Genomic DNA, 21,149 nt, shown 5'->3' on the forward strand with positions numbered 1-21,149 from the left:
GGGAGAGGTATTGTACCCTGTAACAGAAGACGTTTCAGGTATGAGAGAAAAATGGCGTATGGTGGTGACAGAGAGGAAAAAGGATGCGGCCATCCATTAAGAGCGGTAAATTTGCTGCTGGATTACATTCCACTTCCTTGGTGTCGCCGCGGCTCTCTTAATCCCACGGCAACTTACGGAGAGGCAAGGGGGGACGGATCCACCAACATTAATGCCTGCAAATGAATCCCACCAGAGCCCTGATCAAATAAAAAGCAATTCGGAATCTTCTAGGAAAGTTGTGGACATTTGAGAGAGCGGAGTAGGGGGGAAAGGAGCGGGTGGAATCAGTGCTTGATGAAAAAAACACAAAGTCTGCATATGGAAGTGGAAAATGCCGGAAAAGTGTCTAAATTGACAGCCAAAGACGTGTGATTTGATAGGTAATGTGTGAAAGCGATGAGACATGTTGGAGTTGAAGGGTATATTGATCATGGTGGTGTCTCTTCTTACTGCTTCCCTTCACATCTTTGTGTGAATTGACAGTCTTATAGTAATAAAGAGGGAGACTCAATGAGTCTTTTCCCACAATTTTCAGTCTCTGATTAAAAAAACAACAACAACAGAAAGAGAGAAAAGACTTTGCCTGATGAAAACCTAGCAAGTTTGTTTGGTATGTCACATCAAATTATCATCAGTTTCAGTTAATTGCGTAATTTTGATTGAGATGATCTCACTTTCGACAAATCACAGAAGACATTCCACAACACACTGGTCGAGAAACAATTTTTTTTTCTTAAACCATGTCTCACATGTAGACGCAACTATTTTCTACGCTGCTGTGAGTGATTAATTGATGAAATCCCCCCTCCACGTCAAGTCACTTTGTTTATTTTCCACGGCAGAATTTTGAGGATATGGCATCTCATATCATCCACTGTAATCCCCTCTTACTGTTAATGTAGATATTGTGGCACAATTGATTTTTTTTTGCGCTAAGTAGCTCAAAAACTTATTCACAGGTTCTTGAATTCACTCTGCGCAATTGCTCACTCAAATGCTTTCATCCAATTCACAGAAATGATAGAAAATGATTGGCACATCAAATGTATGACCTATGCAGAAACAAATGCATACACACATGCGCTCAAGTGAATACTATCAATAGTACTTGGGCACATACACAACGCACACACACACACACACACACACACACACACACACACACACACACACTCGTACCAGCTAGATACGAAAGTGCAAGCATCGATGATGAGCGTCAAGATTGAACCTGTTCAAACTGTGCAGAGAAAATCACAAAGATGTTTTCATGGGTTGTACATGTATAATAGAATTCGTGCTAGCTAAAAGTTGTGTGATATACAGTCAAACCTGTCTTAACGGCCACCTGTCTACAGTGGTCACCTGTCGTATACGGCCACTAGACACAATTCCCTCCAACAGAAGAGGCATGTTAAAGAATCTGTCTATAGTGGCCACCTGTCTATAATGGTCATTTTTTCCTACCTCCCTTGGATGGCTGCTATAGTCAGGTTAAACTGCATGTGACAAATAATGTGACACAAGTATTTCCTCATTTCCAGTATTACCTACCCCTTCTCTCTCCAGTTCAGCCAGTTGCAAGGAGCACCTGAGTTCGAAGAGCGTATCACCACCAAGCATGGACGCAATGAAAGCACCATCTTTCTTCAATGCTGTGTGGACCTGTGGGGAAACAAAACCAATTAATAAGAGAGAAACAAAATAGGTGACCAGTTTTCTAATGATGTCAAATCCACTTCATGGATGTTTCTTGCTCGAAAGTCTCAATTTGAGCTTCAAGGAGCTTGTATTTTTTGGTTAATGTTGGATTTGTTTGCATGCTTGATCAGGCAAATCAGCATGCCAGCAAGCCAGAGGAAAATCCTCCTGAGGCTGCAAAGAGGACTTTGATAATGTTTGTGAAGAAAGCTTTTGAAATTGAAAGGGGACCATAATCCACTCCATGTCTACATCTTCTCACCAATGCAAGTTCTTTTCATTCCTACAATAATTTGTATAGAATCAGGTAATCAATTTGACTTGATTACAAGACATAACTGATATCTGATGTCAAGAATTTGAGACGTTGATTCTAGGTAGGTCCTGTCTGAATCTGTAGAGTTCTTGAAGTATGTAATTGGGAAATGTTACAAATAACCACAGCCTACAAATATTTGAATATCTGCAATTTCATGTGATACTCATCTGAAGTATTAGGAACTTAAGGATATTATCAAGAAATTCTTAAGAATGATATAAATTTGCAATTACTGATGATAATTCTTAGTTTGAAAATGAATTCGATTTGAATAGGTCTTGTCTTGATCACTAATAATTGATCATTAATTAACCAATAATTTAATTAAAAGACTAAAATTCTCCCTGTTCTGTTACATGTCTCCACATTTATTATATTATGTAACATCAGCTAACCATGAGTGCACATGTAAATTTAAGCTCTATTTCACCTCCCATCAAACTGCAGTTCTCAGTCACATGACCCGTCTGATGGAGAACGTTCGCCTCCAACCCATTACAAGCCACAGTACCAAGGTCTTCTACTCGTTTTTGTTTCTTTCACACTTTACTGTGTGAGAATTCTCAGGATTAAGGTATTGTGCCACATGTACCTAACAACTTTTAAGAAGCTCTTGGCATGATAGGTAGCAAAAATTAATGGAGCTTGGAAATGTTACACCCCTTCATCCTGACATGCCCAACGGAAACACAAACAAACTACGAAACAAAACAAAATAAGAGGTACCACTTATCGTATCAAATTAACCACTTTCCGGCAAACACACTGTTGCATTACCCCAAATACAGAGCAGTGAACCTGAAAATAACAAAAATGTTAGCTTCCATGTAGCACAAAGAATATTGACCTATCTGCTGGTCTTTCCAAGCTGTCATATTTCCCTTGCTGACTTTTTTCCTTACAAAAAGCATGTTCTGAAGTTTAAATCATAAACAGAATAAAGAAACAACAATTGTAGCTTAAGCCAGCAAAGACAGGGTTTATCATGAGTATTAATATACATACTACTGTAGAACTTAGAACTTTATTTTCAAGAGAAGTATAAGTCAGGCACATCGGAACATTTTCTAACGTGAGGGAGGGTGACTGGACCAGCTATGGGGGGTGGGGGGGGGGGGGGGAGATCTGTCTTTCTGCTATTAGCAGGGTTCTCAGAAAGTTGTTTGTATTAGTTTGCTCCAGTATTTTCCTTTTCTTTATTCTGGGTTTCATGGTCCATGTAAGTAAAGGATGTTGCACAAAATATATTAAGAGTAGATGCTGAAATTATTTTTTTAAAACTGAATTTTTGTGTTTGTAAATTCTCCAATTAGATTATTTTGATACTTTGTACATGTTATCTTTACCGTTGGATTTCTTGAGGGGACACTGAGTTATCATTCACATACTAATTACCGATGTGTTGGCTCAGTGAGTAGAGCAGCTGCCCTCACAATCGGGAGGTCGTGGGTTCAAACCCCGGTCGCGTCATACCAAAAGACGTAAAAAGATGGGAGTTTCTGCTACCTTGTTTGCCGTTCAACAGTTGAAAAGGTTAGAGCAACGTCGATCTGGCGCTGCTCAGTGGCTGCCGGGACCACGATCAATTGGGCAAAATGAATTTCCATTCTTGGACAATAAAATTTGGAGTTTATATCCAAAACAATTATTATTATTATTACTGTTGCATTGACTGATTATGGCATTGTCCACATTACCAACATTCAGTAACCATTCTGATGCTACTCTACCTGGTTCTGAGATGTTTATTTAATTTATTTGTTTCATATCACACTCAATTGTAATCTCTCCTGCATGCATGCTGTTCTGTTTGTTTCATAGCAGGCCTGCCACAAATGGGACTACCCTGCACAACAGAATGGTCTAAATTCATATCAACCAAGTACAAAAGGCCATGCCAACCTTTCGGTTTTAAGAAATATTTCTCTATCGCCTGACGACATGGTCAATCTCATGGCGATTCTTAGATTGATCGCCCTCCCTCTCTGATGACCTTGTCATCGTGTGACTTATTACCGCCCCATTCAATGCGTCCTGTTTTTCAAAAACACTGCTCAATCTACATCAGCTCCCGCCCATGCAAACTTTGCATTTCCTTTCCCCCCGGATCTGTCAAAAATGTTTGATGAACACAAAATCCCTCATGCTTCCTTCTTTTCACAGCACGTGCGGCTCAATTCTGCTCCTGCGAAGGCGAAAAATTAGACGTACGATAGCTGTCAATCTTTCCAGGGTTTGTATGTCCATGATAGGCCCATGTGTGTGCAGGATATAAATGCAGACTTAGCAGTCTGAATGCCATGCATTTGAATGACTTTTCATCTGCAACATCTGCACTGTATCATGACTTTATCATGTGAAGGACGAACAAAATCAAAAGAGGTGTCTGCACATTTTGCCCCTCCACCAGACACCAAACAGTGTGAAATGCATTTTGAAGATTGGTGTTGGGAAACAGGAAGATGTTACTCTATGAATACACCATGAATGCTGCCACTCTCATTCACACCATGGAGAGGTAGAGAGTGGCCATAGAGTGACAAGGACATGACCACAGAAAACACCTTCTGTTTTTTGTCTCCGAGGGTAGCAAGGAGCCAAGAGGACATTGGGGGTAAACACACTTTGATGATATACAAACTCTCATCTTCAAGAGTCTTTGGGGCACTTTCTGACTGCAATTTTGAAAGAGAAAACTGAATTCCTCTTCATATCTTCCTGGCTAAAATGGTCTAACATTAGATAATCACATTATTGCCAAAAACCTAGTACACATCGCTTTGATACTTGTGTACATGATCCTGACACGGTAGAACAGCACTGGATGTTAAAGTTCAGCATGAGCTACAGTATGATTAAAAACCCAAATTTAAATTTTCTCTGAAAACTTACACCGAAGTAAACCTGCAGGCAGAAACAGGACAATAATGAAAACTCTGACTTGCGTATTGAAATTCATGAATATTTCAATGATGAGTGTGGCATCCTTTTTTTCTTAATAAAGAGAGAAATTTTATCCATTTGGTTTCTTCAGTCATCACATCTTGATTGCTTATCTTACCGAATAGACTGTTTAATGCAAAAATGCATAAAAACTGCTGCAGAATTGATTGCATCAGTACAAGGAAAAAAAAATCAACTCTCTTACAAGGACAGACGACAGAAGGCCTTTGTTAGCGTGAAGATTGAAATAAGATGGAGTAACCTCCTAAAGGAGAAGCTGAAATTTTGCCCGAGTTTCCTAGGAGCAAACAAACGTCTGAGTAATGTCCAGTTTTAGGTGAGTTAGCTGGGACTAAGTGCCCACACCTGGCCATGTTTCACTCACATCCCACTGATCAGATGCAGTGGACAAATGTGAGAGTCACTCAAACGTCTGCTTTACGACAATTTACACGGCAATGAGCGTAACATTCCTCGTCGACTGTAATCTCATCTGGCAGGTGAGCAGAGTCTGTTACAAGCCACCAAAACAAGGACATGAACAAAAGGTAATCCTTTCTCGCATGAAAATTTTCTGGAGGACATATCCATACACACACACAGCACACACACACAAGCACAAACACAAATACAATTAAATAGGTTTTCACACGCTGACAAAAAAAAAAGGAAACTAGAAATGTCGATATGGCGACTGGTATGCCTCTGCCATAATGCATGATTCTCCTAATAGGCCTAGATAGTCCATGTGGACAATGTGTGATTACATTTTCACAAAATTGGCAAAATATCAAAATGACGAGTTTGTCACAAATGTGTTGAATGTTCACCTTCCTTGACCTAGGTTTAATTGGATGAATAGGAGAGTATGTATTTGGGATTTAAGAACTTTAACTTGACTTTGACCCATTCATCCGTTTATGCATTGAGTAATTTTAAAGGTATGGAGAAAAAGTGCAATTTCTGTATTAAATAGTAAATTGTTACCATTTTCATCTGGCCTTTGACCCTAAATTCATAAGATAATCACTGTCAGGCAGAACATGCATAAATATGTAGTACGTTTCAAGATAACTTGAGCCACTTCCGAGATATGGAGGAAAAACTTAGTTCAGCACTTTCACTTGATCTTTGACCTTTTGACCTTTGACGCAAAAACAAAAGAAAAAAAACTTTCTAGAGAATCTCTATTAGGTTATACATGCATACACCAAGTGAAAACAAAAAAATCCTGCTGGCATTGCATAAACATGAGGGAAATAGTAAAATTTTGAAGTGTTGCCCTTGACCTTTGACCCCTGACCTTCGACCCCATGAACCCTATAAATTCTCTATATAATCACTGCCAGTCAGTACATGTATATATACTATGTTCCATGAAGATACCTTGAACAATTTCCAAGGTACAGAGAAAAAAAGTGAAGTTTTAATATTTTTCTTGACCTTTTGACCTTTGACCTTTGATCTCATGATCCAAACTTTCACCAGAGAATCTTAATCTGGTAATACATGTATACACTAAGTTTCAAGAAAATATCTTCAGGCATTGCATAGATATGATGGAAATAGTGAAATTTTATGTATTTGACCTTGACCTTTTGACCTTTGACCTTGAGAATGTGCACCCAAAAGTTGATAGGCACAACTTCACCCCCTAATATACATACATGTCAAATTTCATTAGGATAACTCAAAAGGTTTTGATAGTTACCCTGTCCACAAAATTCATTACGGACGGACGGAAGGACGGACGGACAACCCGAAAACATAATGCCTCCGGCACCACTTCGTGGCGGAGGCATAAAAAATGCAGCAAAGTGAAGAAAAAATCCTCATATATTTCACAAGATACCAAAGAATGCAAGCCTTCAGTCCTAAAGTATTGCATAAACACCCATGTGTACACCCCTACAAATTTGAAGCATATTCATCTTTACGTTTTCCATGCAGCACACAGCCTGTTTTAATCAATTTAGCAGCCCAGCACGTCCACATTTTCTGGGTATTCGCTGGCGGACATTCCTGACATGGTCTTCATTTGGCAGCATTTACAAAATGCACCATAGCATGTCCACATACACACATACATGTAAGCACACACAAAAACATACAGATTCACATACAATGCCGAGGATTGACATCAACGAATTTACGATATAAAAATGTTTGCATTTTCAGCACAAAAGGGTGGACAAGGGAGATATAGGCTCAACATTGAGCACAATAAAAAAGGATTACTAATATCTTCCACATAGATATATTGCAGCAAATTATTTCCCAGTCTCAAGAGTGCACTCATAGGAGAACATTATTAAAACAGTCTGCATGCAGGTTACTGGACAATATCTCACCCACTTATTTGAGGCAGAGAAGGTCACGGCCCCTCTGGGTAACATGATTCAAGATTGATGCATGCAATTCTGCGGCTACTTGACACCGACGATGTTCAGACAAAACTATCTGGAATCTGAAAAAGGTGTGATGGAAAGGGCTTACTGCCTTGAAGACAATTACCTTGGTGCGTTTAATACTGAAATTTTCATAACAGATGTGTGAAACGTGCTTACATTGCTTGCAGAGCAGGGTCACTCCAGTAGAAAACTTGGCAATAAACTTGACTGTAATAATCGAGGGAGACTGGGCTTTTGACCAATGTATGCCATCCAGTTGACACTCAAATTTGGTGGATTATTGTTTCCTTTTTTTTAAAGATGATATAACTTCTCGAGATCTATCCTAAACCACAACATCCTCATCATGAGAAAATGTATTGCTGAAAGGTGATATTCTAAGAAAAGGTAATATTCTATTAAAAGGTGATTAGTCTGATTTCTAATACTTCATGCTTAACCCTTTGAGGACGAGTCCCGAGCATACTTGGGCAAGTGTCTATGGAAAATGCGTGTTGTAGCAAAATCAGTCCATCCTCAACAGGTTAAGATATGAATTAAAAATACAAATTTCATACCTAACAATAACTGTATCTGAGGTCACATGAAATACTACTGAATTTGCATATCCATTACACAACATACCTCTATTGTTCACTGTTACTATTAGGATTTTGTGCATATTGTTAAAATATTTGTTGGTATTTTCATTTTATTCCTCTTGGTCATGCCAGAAATTTCTTAGCTCAGAGTGATACTTTTATCAGTCAAGACTAAACGATAATGTTACTCACCTCACTTCATACAATGTTGGGTGAGTTTGACCACGAGTGACATCCAGGCACACATTTCTACAGCCCCTCCCTTACCATCCATTTGTCCCCTCCCCCCCCCCCCCCCTCAGCCACCACCACCACCACCACAAAATAGAAGGATGACTAGCTAAAACCTTACTTCTCACACTAACAGTGGTACTCTTTTCCAACTGGGCATTGCGATACAGTCTCTACAAAAATTATCACGACAGAATGACCTATATTCCATCAGCCTCTTCCCCCATCAATGAGAGAGTTATCAGGGGAATTTTGCGGAAGAACGTCATTACGATGGATAATGTATAACTTTCACGGCTGTCTCCACTGCAGTTTCTAAGATTCAAATCTAAGACTGGGTAGGAAAAAAAAGTCATACCCACAGGTACATAGAATAAGATGCACACAGACAAAGAGATGACAAAATGCATGCATTCATTGTCTGCAGAACTTGAGACTGATAAACTTAGGCATCAGCACTGGAATTTTTTATGAAGTCCCTTTTTGAAAACACTGCCCTAAGCTATTATTCAGAATTTATGAGCATCAAAAAGAAAAATTGACCGTGTTCTTTGGCAGAGTGCTTTCTCAGAATGAATTTGAATACCGGTACATCCTAAAAGAGATTTGCTTTTTTTTTGCTTTATGCACCATAGGATGCCACTTCCCTTCATCTCTGCTATAGCTAAATGTCTGTCATGGGAAGTTATTCCCAAGGCTGGTGACATAACAGAGTGATTTCGGTAATTTGTATGGGGGGAGGGGATGGAGGGAGAAGCATGAGATTTGGGTAGGAGGGATTTAAGAGGAAAGACAAGATTAATCACTTGTACTCAGAAAAATAGTGCTTCAGCTCATGAGGAAAATACCTCTCAGCAAGTCATAAGACATGTCACAAATTGTGAATACACTGTGGAACTTGAGATCATATTCCTTCTACCAAATCAGGGAAAATTTGTGTCTTCTGAAAGAGATGGCGAGACATTTAGTGCATCATTATTAGATCACACCAAACTCGTCACAGAAATTATTTCCTGAGGGCAAACACAAAGTCCAAGAGTATGTTTAAGAAAATAAAAATGCAGAAAATCAGAAAAGAATTGCAGTGAAATCTGACAAGGAATGACAGATTTATGATGATTTGAATGGCAAAGACCCATCCTGGATAGCATTCTGAATGTACCTCAAAACAAAAAGGGATTATATTTGATATATGAAAGGTTTGTTGCTGATGTCACAAAACTATATACAGGATATTCCTTGAAGCTTTGTGAGAATAAAACTCATTTTATTAGGAGAATGTAACAAAGTTAATTGCTTGATGAATGTTCTGATGAGCAAAGTGAAAACTATGTCTTTTACCAGAAAGAAATTTGAAATTGATGAAGTTTCAAGCTCTCATCAAATTGGCAAAATAATGTCAATCATGATGCAATCAAGATGGCTAATTTCAGATATCCAAAATGATATAGAGTATCTACGAAATAAGTGATCTTCAGGCATTTAAGTAGTTGTAATCATTTCAATATTCATTCAAATTCACTCAAATTGAGACTGATCTGTTCAATATGGTTCACTACTTTGATTCAAAAGATTAATTTCTCTACAGGATAAATTCTCTACTTGAAATGATGACGGTTAAAACATTATGGAAATTTTAAGAAACACACACAGACACAGAAAAAGAAAAGGACACAGACAACCACACGAACATATCTTTTATCTCATTATCCTTTCAGATATTGCTTGCCTTTTACACTACAGCGTGAAGAAAAAAAATCACATCTTTTTCATCACAAGAGGGCACTGCTCTATTTTGTTGCACACAGCATAAGGCTTGTGCTTGTCACTAACCAAGAGAAACATTGACCATCAGTGTATCATATCAGGCAAACTCATTTAAAAAAAAAATGTTGATGATAAGTGGAAGTTTGAAGTTTGAAGACTCAGCAAAAATTGACAGAACTTTGGCAGACATTGCACTTCAAAACAGCAGTGCTAGTTTCATCTGTCCCTTAGTGGTTTGTTGAACAATGCTTGCATGAAGAAATTTCTCTTGTCATTTCAAATCAATGAGTGAGCCTTGCATGAATTCTATTTGCTGTAGAACAAAGATCACACAGAACAAGGACATAACTTGCATATTTTTAAAACAAATACGTCATCCTGTCAAACAAATCTGTTGATATTCAAGAAAGCAAGCTGCTCAAATTGAATTCAAGATACACTCACTGTTTGAGCTATGTGAATATATCAGATCATAAATGTAATTCAGGGTGGGTAGAACAAGCGGAACGGAGGGATAACGCAGTAAGACGTAGAAAAGTAATGCATCGCAATGTAGACAATCAGTGTTAATATCAATATTTGCAATCCAGTCCATGAATTCAAATCTGAAAATACAGATCCAAGCAGAGAGGTACAGCCCCTGATGAAGGAAGAGCTTTGTTTGTCCTCTAGCTTTCTTCTTCCATTTCTTTCTTTTCTTATTTACAATGCAGGACAGTGCAGCAAAATAGCATGAAGGAGCTCTTGCAGCGCATGTAGGATATAAAGATATAATTTCTGTGTGCAACAAATGATCTATTTATTATCATCATCAACTCCCATTCTCAGAAAAAAAAAATGTAATCCATGCAGTAACAGTTGGCATGAGAATCTGAATTATATCAAACTCTGAATTTCTACTAACTGTCAAAAGTTCCATCAATTATTAATTGACATTCCATTTAATTTCCTGACATAATAATGACATTCTTCATTCACTTTAAATTGACAGTCCTCTGCTCAAGTTAAATGTCTTTATATAAAGTTTATGACATAGATAACTCAATTAAAGTTAAGAAAGTTAAACTAAAGTCACATCTTTTCAATTTTGCATACAAGGTTGGTTTTGTTCTATGATATCATCTGTCAATTATGTATGGTTCCCTATTCTACATGTATCATTTTCCATTTTTACTTCTTTGAAGGGCTCTGAGCTCTTTTGCAGATATAATGTCAAAGTAACCATTATCAATATTATTAATATCATTATTATCATGATTATCATTAGCATTACTACTACTATCATTTTTAGCAATGTTAACTCATATCAAATAAAGAAGACTTCAGTTATTTGGCACTGCATTAACATGGACAATTGTTGCAATGCTTAAAAACTACTTTCCCCCCTTTTTTTACTCATTTAGAACCTCCTGTGAGTGCACATGGGCAAGATTCTTCAATGCTAAAAGCATTTTGAAACCAAATAAAAAGGCCAAGCAATGAAAAACACTATTGCACTCACGCAAATTTATCTCACTCGTCGTAACATCTACACCCGCAGCATGTCAAATTAGTTGTACTATCATACAAAAATAGAGACAACTTCACAGGTTGAATCTTACATTACACAGCTACTAATCTGCACTGCTTGGATTTCCACAACATGCTTTGCTTTTCAACAAACGTACACCCTACGGGTTGCTGTTAGAATGCTAATGGATTTCATCCAACAAAATCAACACCATGTAAGTTGTTGTTGTTGTTGTTGCTTTTTGCCAACTACTTCTGTGAAAAGAGCATGAAATACATGTAAAATAGTTCATCGTAAAACTGATGTAGTCAGGAAGAGAGAGCAGCTACTTAGTCTGCAAACTATACAAAGGTGACTAATGACATATCATACACGTTGAATACAGCAATTATTAAGGAAAAAGGCCAGCTGAGCTGTGATGTCATCAAATTCATTTGAAATTTATCATAAAATTCATTTGAAATTTATCATAAATAGGCGCTTTCACATCAGCCCGATAAAAATCCAAGCTCGAGATATTTTTCGCGATAGCGAATTAGCGTGCTATTTCATTTCTTATTCACATCAGCCCGAAGAGAATTAGCCCCAAATTTTTTCGAGCTGATTCGACAGCTGAGTATGTGCAAACAGCATCAGTAATGTGTTCACTTTCAAAAATTCCTCATGATTTGTGTGCAGTTTGCCTCGATCGATCGGGTCACACACGCTAGGCATGATGGGATGCATCGCGCTAATTTCTCGAGTCGTTTTCACATTATCAAATAGCGCGCTACTATCCCGCTATTTCAGAAATTTCCCAAGTTGGACTCAAGAAATTTTCTCGATCAGAGCGATACAATTAGCGCGCTAATTTGTGTTCACATGATCAAATTGCACGCTATTTCGTGACCGGGTTAATTTTCCAAGTCAGAAAATAGCGTGCTATTTCGAAACATCGGGCTGATGTGAAAATGCCTAATAACACAGTATTTGCTAGCTTCATCCCTTGTTATGAATCACCTATTTGATTTATCTGTGGCTTCTTTGTTTATAGAGGATCATTACTTTCTTGATGTCGATGTTGTTGGTGTTGAAAAGTAAGCTCAGTTGTTCTCTCATGTTAATTTTTTTTTTTATAAAGATGTATGACCTGATTTAAATTCAAGAATTACAAGAGCTGACACAAAGGAATTTGCAACATTTGTCACAAATGTACACACTAGTAGTTATGTACATGTATGATGTACTGTATGCATGGTTGTTTTAATGTGTATGTACACAGGTGGACCAGATTAATGGAGAACATTCTATGTGGTATACATATAGTACATACAGGCTGACCAGATCAGTGTAGAATTTTCTAGGTGGTATACAATGTAGCTATACAGTACATGCATGGAATAGGAAAAACATTATAGCTCACTCAATCTAGAATGATTTCACCCATTTCCAGAATGTTCTGGGAAGTGCTAACCTATTTGGCTGAGTGAGGCACTGTCCCTGTAGCCCAATGTGATTGGTAGTTAATTTCGGTAATGATGTTTTGTACATAGTTAGGCAGTGAGTCATCCAGGTTTCCTGGAACTTGGACTGGCTAGTAGGTTGGAGAGAGTTATAGAATGTGCTAGAAGGGGGTGAATGGATAGTATATAAGCCAGAGAAATTCTGCAGTAGGCAGAGTACCCATCACCTCTGCTCTGAGAGTTACGTCACTTCTGGCTCTGAAGCGACTTGTTATAGTCAGTCCTGTGTTACCTGCTGACCTGTTATGTTTGTGGAGATACTTGGCTTGGGAGACATTTTTGCCTGCAGAGAATTAATGTGCCCTCATTGGAGATAGACACCATGTTTGTGTCAATGGACATTGCTACGGCAAAGCTGTGATGGGCTCGATTCTTAGCTGAACATTATTAAGTGAATCATCATTCAACGCATCAACTGGACGTGGTCGTCACAACGTTTGGACTCTGCACGTTTCGCCGTGGACATATTTCGTGGATTTTACCCCGGATCTATAACGCGGACTATCGTAACCTGCGCCTCTGGAGTTACGTCGGAGGAATCATTCATCGGTGCGTCAAGGATCATTCGTCTGTGCATCGAACATCGTATTTAGACACTTTCAAAGGATTATTTAATACGTGTAAGTGATTCCACTACCGATTTATAACCGCTCCTATTGATCATTGTTGTATTGATGTGACGCCGATTACCAGTCTGTACCCTCAATATCACTGTTAATAAACCGCCTGAACATCAGTTGATTGTTTCTTTTGTGCGATCATTCTCAGAGTGATTTTGGTCGTAACACATTGCTAGTGGCATTTATTAGGACTAGCAATTCTACTATATTCAAACAATTTGAAATTGCAACACAGCATTTTAATAAAACAACAACAGGTGTGAAACAAATTCTTGAAAAATGAATTTGGAAATTTTTATTTAAAAACACAGTGAATGCAAAGGATGAAAAAAAAAACGCAAAAATTAGTGATAAAGTGTACCACCATGTATGCAATATAATGTAAGTAGTGTTGCAATATTTTGACATTCCACTGATACTTTCCAGCCTCCAAGCAAAACAGCTACTCTCAAATGCAAAGCAATAATGATAAATGATTGACAGGTGCTAATATACTAGGCATAAACAGCTGAACGATAGCTGGGATGTGGGGGATAAATGTACACACATACACAAATACACATGCACACAAACACACACACACAAACATACACGAACACACACACCAACACACATACACACACACCGTCATCACCACCCTAGCCCTAACCAGTACCACCATCAATTAGGTGACAGTAATTACTCCTCCTCAGAGAATGTGTGTTTAACAACCCTCACATTTGGCTCGTGGGTGATCTAAATTATGGCTGACTGCGAGAAAATGAAGCACTTATACACTTTTGTTCCTACGACTGCGGGAGGAAAAGTGAAAATTTCTGCCAGTTTCCCTTTTCTCTCTTCCCATCCAATTGGAAGGAGAACTTTCCAGGGGTATTCTTGTGTTGATGGACGCTCATGCATACGTGATGAGTGTCATCGCTGACAGCGCCAGATCTAATCAGCTGAGAATGCCCTTTCACACCGCCCCTTGTCCCCCAAAATATCTGAATTCTATTGAGCAGTCGCAGCTGGTGATCTGCAAGTAATGCTTTGTAAAGTTCAACTGTGCCACAGTTTGCCCCCTCCCATTCCCCCCTTGGCTAACACTAATGACGACACGTACCTCCGCCCCATAACATACCTCCAAGATGAAAGTCATAACTCAGCGTCAAACTTTCCGTGCAATGACCTCATTAAAATGCGAAATCATATGTATTGTCTTTCTCATCACTGTCATTCACTTTAGGTGAAAAATTATGTGCCATTGTGATTCACTGCTTCACGTTTTTGCTGATCGACTTCCTGTATAAAAGACTTTATTTCTCTGGTTTAAACTGTAATGCAATTAGTAACTCTGATAATTTGATTATTTAGAAGAACAATAGTGACAATTATTATGAGATTGTATGAAAAATTGCACGATATCATCGTCTATATCATCACTAGTTGTACAACATTTATAAGAAAGATAAAAATGATGGCAATACCAGGCAACACTAGCATATCAGTGCTTTAACACTGGAATAGTACCTCCTAGGTGCCTGCAATTAAATTCAAGAAAACAGGAATCCTGAACGTCATCCAACCCCTATTCTTTTTTTAAGGTGAATCATTCAGACTATATTCTTGCTCTGTATAGAAAGCATCTCAAGATAACATGGAGTCTGGATTGTTTACATATCTAAAGTTTTTGTGAAATCAAATATCTATACATCTACATCTATTGCATCTATCTATTGCTCTCTCTCTCTCTCTTTATATAAATATATATTTATATATATACATATATAAATATAGTGGTCTGATATGTATATATTTGAGATAATCTTTTAATGCAGTTTTACTGCATTAAACCTCTGAGTTATTTGAATGGAAAAAAGGCTCCAAGCTACGCATTAGATTTCTTCAATTTTAAGATCTCTCTGCCACCAAAAGAAGAAAACAAAGTGGGATATAAATCTGTAGCTCCAAGCAATGTTATCTCCATAGAGACAGGGGTAACTTCCTTTAAACTTAACATTGTGTCGCACAAAAATGGCAAAAACACTTAAGTATTCACCAGAAGATTAAGATGCCAAACTGATATTTTAGATGTTTCAGACCCCACCTAAACCCAACTTTGAATGGTGAGCAACGACCTCTCTAATGAAAGAAAAAGAATGCAACTCTCCGTTTCTGCTGTGCCTTAAAAATCCGCAAGACTTTTCCAATCTAATCTCGCCCCGAGGTTACAAATGTGCGTGCCAGCAAATCCCCCCTCCAATCCATCAAATTGCCTCATGTGTTCGAAAAGGCCCGGCTTCTGGAAATCGTCAAACTCCGGAAAGCTGGCTAAAATTGGATTCCTCGCTTGCCCACAATGCTCTTACCAGCTAACAAGTTCTTTGGAAAAAAAAAATGAAAAAAATTAGCACTAAATGCTCATTTGACATCTGTCTGATGCTTCTTAACTCAAATTTCATGTGCCAAATGTCCTCTTCTCTGCCTAATGCTGCTCCTAACCTCTGGCCTTTTCCTCTAGCCTATACATAAACACACATTTGAAAATATATTGCTCAAAGCATGATAGTGATTCTCAAAGTAAAGATCAATCTTCGGACCTGGAGGAATATCTGTCAAAGATTCTTAAAACTACAATGACTGCTAATCTATCACATACTGGTGACTGGGAATACCATGTTGATTGAGAAGTTTTGTGCACAAACATGAAATGAGTTGTCTCTCCCCTTCCAGTGTTTGGACCTAGAAATCTGCTCTAGGCCAATGCTACATTTTTGCCTGCAAACTTGATGTGACACATATTTCTGTTACCCTTTACATGCAGCACGCTTATTTTTTACATCCAGAGCTGAATGTGACAGGCACATTGTCTAACACACCATCTCAGTGTGCATTCCAAGCTATGAAAAATGACAACCACAGATTATGGGTATTGCTCAATACCCTGTACATGAAACATGTTCCATATGTGGAATTTATTCTCTCCTACTGGGTTCATCCTTCATCCTGACATGAGACTAAACATCTCATGCCAGCTTTTGTCTTCCTCCTCTTTTTTTTTTTCAATTTCAATTTCAATTTCAATTTCAATTTCATTTTTGTATTTCTCGATGGAAATAAATAAAATATAACAAAATATCAAAATACAGAATGTCCAGCATGGATATATCAAAAAATAAAACCCAACCAAACAAACAAACATAGCACATAGCGGTCGACGTGTCATTTTCAGTCAAAGTAAAAGAATGCTATAGAGAAATCCGATGGAAACTACTAAAAAGCAAAGCTTGTTGAATGTAGTTCCCAACAAAAGGCCTAGTGTGAAGAACAGGATGAGGAGCACGGGTACATGGTCTTTTATGAAGGACATTTGTGGTAGCAGCTGCTCATTATGTAGCAGACACCCTTCTCATATCTGTAAGTACATGAATTTACAGAAAGGTTACAATGTAAGGATCCCTAATTATGGTACATGTATGTAGCAGAGATCCTTCTCACAAGTACATGAATTTACCTACAAAGGTTACAATACAAGGATCCCTAATTACTGGTCAGATGAGTCCTGGGGCCCGTTTCATAAAAACTTGTCATCAGTGACAACTGCCACATTTCTATGACAAATTTGCTCTCAGCCAATCAGATGCAAGGATTTCAGTAGCTTGTCACATCTATGACAATTTGTCACTGATGACAAGTTTTATGAAACGGGCCCCTGATTTCTTCAATGTTGAATCCATGAACTTTGGTAGTCTTGGTACAAGGAGAGAAAAAAAAAATGTTTAACCCTGAATATACTTTCTTCACTAAATTCCATAACTAGTTTCTTGGGTTTTTTTTCACACCAAAGGTGATGAAAGTCTGAAACTATAATATGATTTCTTAAACTTTCCGTTTTGTATTGGGGGTTTCAATCACAACAATCCCTTCAAACATTAATAACACATGGCGCTGCTGAAAAAAAAAAAATCTCTCCACATATGAAACTAAAAATGTCAATAAAAAGTGATTACCTGATCCTCCCAATACATGTTGAATGACAATGGCCTTGGAGCTGTATCAGGTCTTTATTAAACCTCATGTTGATTTGTCTGCATAACCTTACAGCTAAGCAAGGGGTGGGAGGGGTCAACTCTACACACACATCAGTGTGTTGTTATTAACTGCAATAAAGGCCCCTACCAGGTTCAAACAGAAAAAAAAACCTGATCAACTTTAAATATACACCTGTTTATTTCTCTTAAATACATAAAATTGAGCTTTTTTTCCCACAAGGCATCTGAGCAATTTTATAAGTTCTCTATTTCACATTGACTTCAACAAAGGCGTAAACTTCAGATCGTCAGAAAATGATGTCGAAGTATTGTGTATTATATATGTTGTTGTATATTTTTTATTCAAAATAGAAATAAATAAACAAAATAAAACAAAACAAATTTCATGTGGCTGTGATTTCATGTAAGATTAACCCTTTCTCTGCTATGATGAACTTTGGACTGAGTGTATAACACTATGGGGTTTTCTTGCACACAATTAGTACACAAAGGGTTAAATCAAATTACAGAGTAGGGTAATAAAGGGTTAACAAATTATGAACAAAACAGTGATACACACATGTATTTCACACACACAATGCACACGCACGCATGCACACACACAAGGGCAGCCATGGACATTTCAAAAGTTTTAAGAGGGAAGACTTTGAAGGATTAATGACATCATAATTGCAGACAGCAGTGGGTAAAAACAGGTTGATAACGTTAGTTAACACTTCATGTTTGCTGAGTTAACAAAGCTTTGTCTTAGATATAACCTACATTTCTAGCATATAATACATGAACTCACCTTAGTGATTGCTCCATTTTGGAATACTTTCAAAGTACTACCCCCCTTTTTAAAATGTTAATGATTTCCTTCAATACATTCAATAACAAAACAATTACAAAACCAAATATTAAAATTGCATTTTCTAAAGTATATTCACAACAAAAATGGTAATTGTATGCATATTGCTTAAGAAAGCAATAACAACGAAAAACAAGAAAAATACCTAAAACACATCTAACTTGGGAATTTGCATAAAAAAGGAAATGAAAGAAAAAGAAAACACACATGCATACATACACACACACTCATACACACACACACACACACACACACACACACACACACACAAATACATACTATTGCAAATCACAAACATATTCATGCATGATTGAATGTCTTGCCGTCATATGAAAATAAAGAAGATATATAATGAGTTAAAGTGAGACACTGACCTGACGAAGTGTTCCTGGAAGGTCGTTGACCCAATGTAGGCTATTCAAGAGGAAAGAAAGAAACAAGAAAAAAAAAACAGTGGTGATAATATTTTTTGAGGATGTTGCAGCACTAGATGTAAACTGTGATTGCTTTGTAATTCTATTCCATTTTGATTTCAAAGCCACCATAAACAGCTAAAGAGCATCACTCACAACGAGTGGAGACAAAAAACATGACAGCCCCGAGGTGCTGCCGTTGCCATGGCGACATATATTTGGTGTCAAAACAATGCTGCAGGCCTACATCACACGTGTAGATGAAATAAGATAATTATAATGCTGCCTGGAATAATATTGACTTGAGGACGCAGGGTGGGGGATATTTCTTCCCGACTGTCGGACGTGAGTCTCTCAGAGGATTCTCCCATTAGTGTAAGTGGTCTCCTTTACTTGTCATGGAAATAGGTCAATTTGAATTCAAAATGATTGGTAATAAGATTCAGACTGAATTTCTGTACTGAATAGACTTCAAATTTAAGGAACTGAATGCATCTATTATTTCTCCATGGCTGATAAGTAAGGAACACAGGCAGCAGACAAATGGCGAGTCGCAATGGGCACTACAACTTTGTCACACCAAAAGAAATATATCAAAACATGTTTTTATTCTTTCTCAACTAAGGGCAGTGTTTGTTAGGTTGTTGCTGTTGTTTTTGGAGGTCAATATGTGCCATTTTACACTTTGAATTGACACTGAATTCCATGTTTCATTTGTACATCAATGTAATGGAACATGACTCACAGAGCATATAGAGAACGGTTGAGCCAACTCATAAGTCCTACATGTATTTCATATTCTTCCAGTTTTTCCCCTCAAAACTAAAGAGAGAAATCCACATGGATACACAGAACATGCAATAGATATCACCAGTAATTCCCCATGTCACTAACAAAACGAAACCACAAGACATTTCACTTGATACGTCCAAATCCAAATTGGTTCCTCAGGCACATACATTTTTTCAGATACATTTCAGTGGTAATAAAGTCATTTGAAGTGACAACAAAAGAACAGCTTCTTTTTTTTTTTAAATATCACAAAAAAGTTTTATAGATTAAAAGTCTTGATTTACCTGCTGCTACCCTTACTCGGTCCTGTCTTGTATTGCTTTTTGATTGATTGGTTTCCACCTACTTCAAATTGAAATAGATATCTTCATTTATTTAAAAGCATAATTTAACATTTGCAGATGAAACAAAAACCCAGCATTAGTGCTTTAAAATACTTCTAAAATATGAGTTAGGGATAGAAACAGCCACTGTAGAAATATGAATCCGTAGAATCAATGTTAAGTATTGTTAAATACACAAAACGTGAACAATAGTTACAATAAAAAATTTTCCAGACTAAACCTTCTACAGTTATGGTTTATTGAGAAAAATACTTCTGTCTCCTTATATTTTAGGCTTTATTGGGAAAATGTTGTATGGTAGGATGTTTTGTGATACAACAGCCCTACACATGTGCATCAAATGAGATATCTTGAACATTTTTTTTTTAAATCACTGCTCTCAAAGGTAAACAGAACCTTTAATTAAGAGCTGCATTCACTTTTCAAAATAGCAGGATGATGATTGTACTCCAAGTCTCATGGATTTTGCTGGCGTCCACATGCTCAGAAATAGCGGGATAGCAATTGCACTCAAAATCTTGAGTTTTTTCGCAAGCATTCATGGGACAACAAAAAATTAGCCTGCTAGTTGCCAATCGATAAATTGATAAATCCATTGTTCTTGCACCTCACAGTGGTGTGGTTTGCACGCTGTTGTGATGTGCACTTTGAATGATGGGATATAAAATTTCAAGCTAATTTGATTTAGTGTTCGCACCGTCACCGCCGGGCAAAGTAGCGCACTAATTCAGAAAAAAGCACAAGATTTCTTGGGTTTAGCATCATGCTGCTGTTCGCACTAATTTGTGTGTTTTTTGTGTCCACTCGCGCAAAAACTTGAGCTTGTGATTGCAATGCAAATCTCAAGAATTGTTACCCGCTAATTTGTGTATGTGTGAATCTCCCTAATATTCACATTATGTCCCATCACAATGTAATTCCTAGCATAAAATGCTATCATTATTTTCAGGATTTTTCTGCATAACCCTCATACTTATCTCTTTCTCTCTCTCTCTCTCTCTCTCTCTCTGTCTCTGTAATTCTGTCTAATCTGATCATGTGTAGTGGGTGAGGGTTAAATCTTCTACATATTTCCAATTTCTATATCAAGCCATA

At 37.6% G+C, this 21,149-nt stretch overlaps 2 protein-coding genes across 2 annotated transcripts in view; one reads left to right on the forward strand and one right to left on the reverse strand.

Moving 5' to 3' along the window:
* The window catches only part of LOC139723414 (pre-mRNA-processing factor 39-like), a 444,659-nt gene that overhangs the window by 322,477 nt on the left and 101,033 nt on the right, over positions 1–21,149 (forward strand). The gene's annotated exons all lie outside the window — the stretch shown is intronic.
* LOC139723409 (arginine-hydroxylase NDUFAF5, mitochondrial-like) overlaps positions 1–21,149 on the reverse strand; it is a gene marked incomplete at its 5' end in the record, with an annotated part of 122,988 nt that overhangs the window by 69,512 nt on the left and 32,327 nt on the right. Inside the window, 2 exons of the mRNA XM_071634654.1 lie at positions 1,594–1,704; positions 18,880–18,919. Coding sequence (XP_071490755.1) covers positions 1,594–1,704; positions 18,880–18,919 — 151 coding nt within the window. The remainder of the gene's footprint in view (positions 1–1,593; positions 1,705–18,879; positions 18,920–21,149) is intronic.

Source organism: Diadema antillarum, unplaced genomic scaffold (genome assembly GCF_040938485.1).
Source record: "Diadema antillarum isolate AM-2024a unplaced genomic scaffold, OU_Dant_1.0 scf00000188, whole genome shotgun sequence".
NCBI classification, from domain to species: domain Eukaryota; kingdom Metazoa; phylum Echinodermata; class Echinoidea; order Diadematoida; family Diadematidae; genus Diadema; species Diadema antillarum.